General features: G+C 54.4%; 1 protein-coding gene across 8 annotated transcripts in view; it reads right to left on the bottom strand.

Moving 5' to 3' along the window:
- The window catches only part of KCNIP2 (Kv channel interacting protein 2), a 19869-nt gene extending 12806 nt beyond the window's left edge, over nt 1–7063 (bottom strand). For 4 of the 8 annotated variants that reach the window (XM_011935502.1, XM_011935503.1, XM_011935504.1 and 1 more), the window contains exon 1: nt 6551–7063. In XM_011935502.1, the coding sequence (XP_011790892.1) occupies nt 6551–6623 (73 nt within the window). In that variant the 5' untranslated portion in view covers nt 6624–7063. Of the gene's footprint in view, nt 1–2778; nt 3083–6550 lie in introns of those variants that run through there. The other 4 variants (XM_011935497.1, XM_011935498.1, XM_011935499.1 and 1 more) reach the window with 2 other exon arrangements.
- Nucleotides 7064–7400: the final 337 nt, after the last annotated feature.

Raw genomic sequence — 7400 nt, 5'->3', positions numbered from 1 at the left:
AAAAAAAAAAAAAAAATTAGCCTGGCATGGTGGCGCACACCTCTAGTCCCAGCTACTTGGGAGGCTGAGGTGGGAGTTCAAGGCTACAGTGAGCCATGATCGTGCCACTGTACTTCAGCCTAGATGACAAAGTGAGACCCCATCTCAAACAAATAAACAAAGAGATAATATTTATCCAGCATATTTCGTGTCCTGGATACTTTACATGTAGTATCTCACTTAGTCCTCATAATAATCCTGAGAGGTAGGATCTATTATTCCTGTTTTTACAGCTGACATGGTCGGAGTGAATGGCAGTATACCTATCTTGCAGATGAAGGAATTGAAGCTCCCCGCCATTATAAGCTCCCTGCTTATCTTGGGAAAAAAGAGTGATTTTTTTCCCAAGATAACAGCTGACATGCTAATAAAGAATGAGTTTGGCTGGGGGCACTGGCTCACGCCTGTAATCCCAACACTTTGGGAGGCCAAGGCAGGTGGATCACAAGGTCAGGAGTTCAAGACCAACCTGACTAACATGGTGAAACCCCGTCTCTACTAAAAATATAAAAATTAGCCGGGCGTGGTGGCGCTTGCCTGTAATCCCAGCTACTCGGGAGGCTGAGGCAGGAAAATTGCTTAAACCCGGGAGGCGGAGGTTGCAGTGAGCCAAGATCACGCCACTTCACTCCAGTCTGACTGACAGAGCAAAACTCTGTCAATAATAATAATAATAATAATAATAATAATAATAATAATAATAATAATAATGAGTTTAACCAGAGTCAGTGATCTGTGAGCTCCCTCAGGCAGTCTCTTCAGTATGTGTGGGGTGTCAAGGAATCCTAGGGCCTACAGCTTAGTTTAGGTAAGGGAGTTATGGGTAATAAAATTAAAAAGAGTCAGATTCCATGAAATCTTGAATGCCAAGCCAGACTATTTGAATGGAAAGAGGCCCCACAATAGCACCTCCTTGCTCCCTGCTGCTGATAACTTGCAGCCAGTTGCCCTGGACCTGGCCCCTCCTTTTCCTAATTCCCACTCTCAACTCTCAGAGACCTTGACCCAACCCTGCCAGGACTCATGGTCCTAGATCAGCCAGGCATCCCGTGGCGGAGTCTCTCAGGAGTAAAAGAGCGAGTTGTTTTCCAGGCTCTCCCTTCTCCCCACTCAGAGAATTCTCAAGTCTTCAGGTTCTATGAGAAACTTGCCAGATCCATCCTCCCCAAGCATCCCTGTGCCATGATTTTAGCTCTTCACTCAAAATAAAATCTCAATGGAAGCAATTTGGCAGAGTGGGAACTCAAGGGAAAACTATCTCGAGGCATGAGGTGGGCCTTCCCCATATCCCTCATGTCTTACCACAGAGATATTCCTATTATTTAGTTATTTATCTCCTCCAGTTCAAATGTGAGTAACACCGCCTTGTGGGGGAACCCACTTTATGCAACTGTCCCACCTTCCCCAGTCTACCTTTGTCCCACCCCGCACTGCCACTGTTAACCCGGCCAGTGAGGACCTCAAAGCCCTTCTCTCAGTCCCCCAGACCCACACCATTCCTAGCTAGGCCAAAGACACTGCAGCCCCCAACTGCATCGGGTGATTAATGACCTCCCTAGACGTTGGGGCTATTTTGGGTCCTGAAAGTCATGCCTACAATGACTGAGAGCTGGCCCTGCCTGGCTCCAGCCATCTGTCACTGGAGACAGGCCCAAGCAGGGGGCTTGGAGGTTGTATGCTCCCCAGAAGATTTCCAGGTATGGTTCTGGCTCAGGACCATCCATCTACCCTTCTATTGGGGGATAGATGGCAAGGAGAGGCCACAGGCCCTACCTATACTCCAGGGGCTCAAGTGGATACCCATGGAGAGAGCCAGAAAATGACAGATCTCAGAATGCCACAGGACCAGGTAGTTTTGGTCTGTTTGAGGCCAGGTGCAGAGGGGATGTTGGGTTCTGTGGGCCCTGCCCAAGCAGTCATAAGGAAACACACCTCATCAGTGCCATGGGATACACACAATCCACACCTCATACACTCCACAAATCTCACACCAAGGTACAACCTCACAAAGGCTACACAACTAACTTAGAGACTCAGGAACCCTCAACCTAATCCTAAAGTACAGAACTCCAGGTACACACAGTCTCAGTGTCACAGAATCCCAATGATCACAACCCCAGGGAGACACAGACTCAGCCATGCATAGCCCAGTGATGCACAACTTAGTAATGCACAATCCCATTAATACACACTCCCAGAGAGAGAGAAAATAGAGACACACAATCCTTAAGCCACACAAGTCTATCCGTCCCACGTCATGCATGAACTCACTAGGTGAGTTCATGTCGGTCTAGGCCCATCTCAGGGTTTTTTCCTTCTGGACACTGACCCTCCATCTTAAGACCCCTTCAGCCAAGAAATGCAGGAAAGAGCTGAACCTTTTCCCTGCTCTGCCGCAAGCCTCCTCCTTTCATCCCTGGGAGGCGCCCTGCCCCTCACTTGAGGCCCCCTCCTCTGCCTTCAGTGAGAAGCCCTGCCCCCTCCACCATTGTGAGGGACCTCGATGCCCCTCTCCTTTGAAGACAGCGCTTTGAAGAGCGCTGTCTTCCTCCTGCTCTGTAAGGGGGCCCATCCCCTGCTCCGCTTCTGTCCGGGATCTTGCCTGGGAAGCCCTTCTCTTGGAGGGATGTTGCTCCCTCCATCTATGTGAGGGGCCCTTCCCTCCCTACCTCTGCGGAGCTCCTATCCTACTTCGCTCACTTTTTGAAGGATCCTGCCCCTCCCTTCCCTTCCTCATACCTGGGGACAGCGAGCCAGTCACCAGCTGGTAGAGAGATCGCGCTGCCTGCCCCAGCGGGCTCCGGCACCTGCGGGGGCATCGGTTCATGGTTTGGCGGAGAGCTCTGCGTTCAAGCTCCGCCCCCAGGGCCCGGGGTGGTCCGGTCTCCGCCCTCAACCGAGTGGGCCCTGCGTGGGCGGCGCGGGAGGGCCGGCCTGGCAGGCATAGGATCCAAACCCTGGAGACTTCCCATGTGCTCCTGGCCGCCTGAGAGGAGCTCACCCTGGAGCTCCATTATGTGAAGCATGCGCCCCCAAAGTTCCTGGACTAGGGGGGCAGGGAGGGGTGGTGCGGACTCAGCCTTCTCAGGGAGCATTTTTCTGGGTTCTGGTGGGGAGGCCAGGCAACTACATGTGGGTTTTGAGAAAAGAGCTGGATGGGGAATGAACCGTATCTTTTATTGCCTCCTTTCAGCTCCCCTTTCTCCGCCTGTCGCACTCCTCCCCGCACCCTGCACCCTGCCCCCACCATTTTGGCATAAAGAGCCGAAGGAGTAAGAGGACAGAGTTGTCATGGCAACTCCCCACACTTCCACACTTTCTGGACCAATGGAAGACAAGACAGGAGGAAGCAGAAAGAGGCCAGTGTATTGGGGTGGCAAAGAAGAGGCGGCAGAGTTGTGTCCCACTGTTTTCTGTCTCCCGGCTCCAAATTCCTTGCTCTCACAACTGTTTCTATTTGCGTTTGTCTCGGTGCGGCAGGTTTACAGACTATACCACCATACGCTGGGTACAGCCGAATGCTTCGAGAAGAGCCCCCCCCCCCACTTCGGTCCTGCTGCGCCCCTTTCCCGGACTCCGGACTCATCCCTATCAGGTTACACTCCAAGTAAACCCTTCCAGGACCCTCTAACCCCTTCAAATTCCTGGGAAAGCCTACGGGAGAGATATAGTCCCGCTCCTTCGACTGGGATCCCGCATGTTTGTTTGAAAACCATACTTTTAAGTGGTGGGAATGACCGCCTAACTCTGGGCAAATCTTGACCACTTGACGGCGACCACCCCATCGCGAAGCAGCTCCGTGCGCATGGCTCCTCGCAGCCACACGGGGGCACCCCCGCCCCGGGAACAATACTCAGGGCCGGAGGGACTCCAAGGAGAGATCCCAGTCCGGGGACCGAGCTCAGGACTGGCCAGTCAGACTCCAACCCTCTCCGCATCTTCTCTTGGCCTTTCTCTCTTCCACTTAGGGCCGCCGCTAAACGTAGCCTTTCCCCTCGGAACCGCACTGCCCAGCGGCCCCACTGGGCTGGGAAGACCGAGGGATTAGACAGGGGTCCGGGTGGGGCTTGGACTGTGTTTTGTTTTGTTTTGTTTTGTTTTCCTAAAGAGTCTCCCAGCTCCGTTTTGAGCTTTGGGTTGGGAGTGCGGAAGCAAAAACGGTTGGAGGTACCCAGGATGCCCTGAGGTGTAACTTTCCAGCTGCCTCCCTGCAAGCCTGATGGGCCAGGATGACGGGAGCTGGAGACTACCCTAAATCTGATCCCAGGAATCCCACCTGCAGGCAAGGGAAGGCGAGGCCTGGCGCGCGCTTCAGCACCGCGGACAACGACTCCCCTTCAGGCTTCAGCTTAGGCATCTCGCAGCACTCAGAGCTTGGCGCCGCCCGCCCGCTAGAGTCTTCGTTAACCCTGGCGTCCCAACCTGATTTGTCTCCCACTATAAAATAAGCCGCCCTTCGAGATGAGAGCTCCTGGTAGTCCTATTTCTACTTTCCAAGTCCTGTGTGGAGTTATCTACAGGTAGGCTGCTGTAGACCCGGACCACGATTCTTGACGCTTGTCAACATTTGACCTTTCCATTTTCCTTGGGAGGCAGGCAGGCAGGCAGCCAGGAAGTAACATTCCCTTTTACAGATGAGAAAGGTGAGGCCAAGAGAACAAAAGTCACATAGTTGGTACACCTCCATTCCTGACTGACCTGAGGCAGGGCATCTCCAAATACAAATGCTTCTGCCACCCAGTCTCATTCAAATAGCCAAGTGGGGAAGGGATGGTTTCATTAAGGGGGAGAACCTCTTAAAGGTGGAAGCAAACACTGACTTAATGTGATGGTATTGAAGGCCCCTAGGCCCTTACTACTCTCAAGAATTCTAAGCTGGAGGTGGGAACAGAATTCATGGAAGTGCTGGACAGCAGGCCCTTTGGATTCCATCCAGCTCTGAGGTGCATCTGGCATGCTCTCTCATTTGGGGCCAGCCTGAGTGGCTTCCCTGATCCTGACTAGGGCCTCCCCAGGGACAGTGATGGGGGGTGGGGGGAGGCACATGTTCAAGGCACCTCATCCTAGTCCCCTCCCCCTTCCCAGGTCTCAATCTCACTCCCCTCAGGAAGGACAAGGATCATGGCTTCCCTCCACCTCCCCAGTTTTGTTTTGGCCTCAGAGAGACAGCCTCCCTCCTCCCACTCTGCTGGCTTTCTAGAGCAGGCTGCACAATGAGAGACACAAACACACACATGGAAATGTACGCAGGGTGACACAGTCACCTACACAAACACATGGCTCTTCCTACCAAACCCAGGAACATGCACATGCACAGATGTACTGGTCTCACATACCTCCGCATGTGGGAAAGAGAGGATGCCCCAGCAGCCAAGTGGTTTGGGGGGACATAGAGGACACCACATGGAACTTCCCAGGCCTAGAGCTTCTAGCTCTGGCTCTGGAGGGGAAGTAAGAGGATGTGTTTTCCTGGGGTTTGAGTGAAGTTCTGAAAGGTTTGTTGGGGGTTGAAGGATTCAGTTGTAAGAATAATCTGAGTATATGATTTGGTGTGGGGAGAGAGGGCTGACCCAGCAATAACTAAAGCCTTCCTACAGGGGCTAGGTGCTAGAGCCATAAGGTCTCTTGGAAACCAGGCTGGGCAGCTGAACACTAGAGTCCCTCCTTGGGTCCACCTGGGCTATTTGCGGAAAACTTGGTGAAGCAGTGGGGTATACTAAAGACCCCTATCTGTACCAGGAAGCTGGAGAGGCAGCAAGGATGAGACACATCATGGACACTCACAGAGCCCTGCTGCAGACCAGACATCACCACATGAAAGTACACAACTAGCACCGAACACTAATCTCACAATCACAAAACACAACACAACCTACTTTAACAAATACTTGCCCAGAGGGCTCATGGTCATGAAGTCTACAAAGAGACAAGCCACCCTAAAGTGGAGCCCTGATACACTCTGGTAGTTACACACCACTTCATACAGAATTACACACTCAAAACACATCATTGCACATATAACAGAGACACATGGTCAAAACAACTTCATCAGTACCACCAGGGTCCTATGCAACCTCAAACATCTGACGAGACCATACAGTTGCACTGCCACATACAATCACACTCACCCTAGCTGTCACCAAGCCCAGGGCACATGGTAACCAGCTGTGGGAGGCGCGCGCGCGCGCGCACACACACACACACACACACATATACACACACACATAGAATGACAGGCGCTCACGCACGTAACACCTCCCACTCCAGACACCCTCCCAGCCCTGTGTCACATACGCCCACACCTGCTGCCTCTCCACACCTGCCTCTTCTGTTCCTCCCCAACCCCTGCGGGAACCAAGGCTTTGAACCCCAGTGTCCTGCCGCCCAGACCGGCCAGAAGAGTGCCTGGGAATGGGGCAGAGTGTGGGTGCGGGCCAGGTCGGGGTCGGAGAGGCGGAAGGGTGTGGAGGAAGCTACCCTCCCTCCCGCGACCCCCACGTCACTGACTCACCCGTGAGCTGGTCGTAGGAGCCGTCCAGGTCCCGGGAATCGGACAAACTCTCCTTGCGGCCCTGGCCCCGCATGGCCCCCGGCGCCCCGCTCCCGCCCGGTCCGTGGGAGGGGGCGCCGGGTGGCCGGGATAGGGCGCTCACACGGCGCCCCCTGGCGGCCTAGTGCACTGTCGGGGCTGGGGGAGTCCGGATTGAGGCTGTCTGGGAAAGGGCCCGGGGTCTGAGGTCTACCGGGGGGTCCTGGAGCAGGAGAGGGAACACTAGGCAGCAGGTGAGCGCAGAGCCGGAGGCAGAGCAGAGCTGAGCGCGGAGTGGAGCCGAGCCGCCTCTCTCCTCCCGCCCCCTCCCCGCGGCTGTCACCGCAGCCTCCCCCCTTTGGCGCTGCCGGGATTGGCTTCCCCTACCCCCGCCCCCACCCTTGCAGCCCGGGGGAGGCACCCGGTGAAAGGGTGAACTGCAAAGTGCGGGGAAGGAGACTAGCTCCCCAGGAATCTGCCCCTAAACCAAAAGTCACGGGGCTTGTTGGGGGGAGGGTGGAGAAGAGCGCGGGACAGAAGAGCCCCACTGAGAGGAAACCCCGCCCCTAATTCTCAGGCACCCCTTCTCCCTTCCCCCTTCGTCAACACAGTTCTGGCTGAGGCAGAGCCTGGGGTATCATCTCTGAGTCCCGGCTCCTTTTGCCTCCATGTCAGCCTCTATTTTCTCTGTTGTTCCTCCTCCCATGTATGCGTCTCGTGGTCCCAGACAGTCCCCACCGTGCTTAAAGCAGGATAGGGATGCAAAGTAAGAGTCAACCCAGCCTCTAATATTAGCAGGCTCATCGTGAGCCAATGGACTACTATTTCGTCT

Source organism: Colobus angolensis, unplaced genomic scaffold (genome assembly GCF_000951035.1).
Source record: "Colobus angolensis palliatus isolate OR3802 unplaced genomic scaffold, Cang.pa_1.0 Scaffold144, whole genome shotgun sequence".
Taxonomy (NCBI): Eukaryota; Metazoa; Chordata; class Mammalia; order Primates; family Cercopithecidae; genus Colobus; species Colobus angolensis.
The sequence above is the reverse complement of the archived record's forward strand: the minus strand, read 5'-3'. Positions and strand labels throughout refer to the sequence as shown.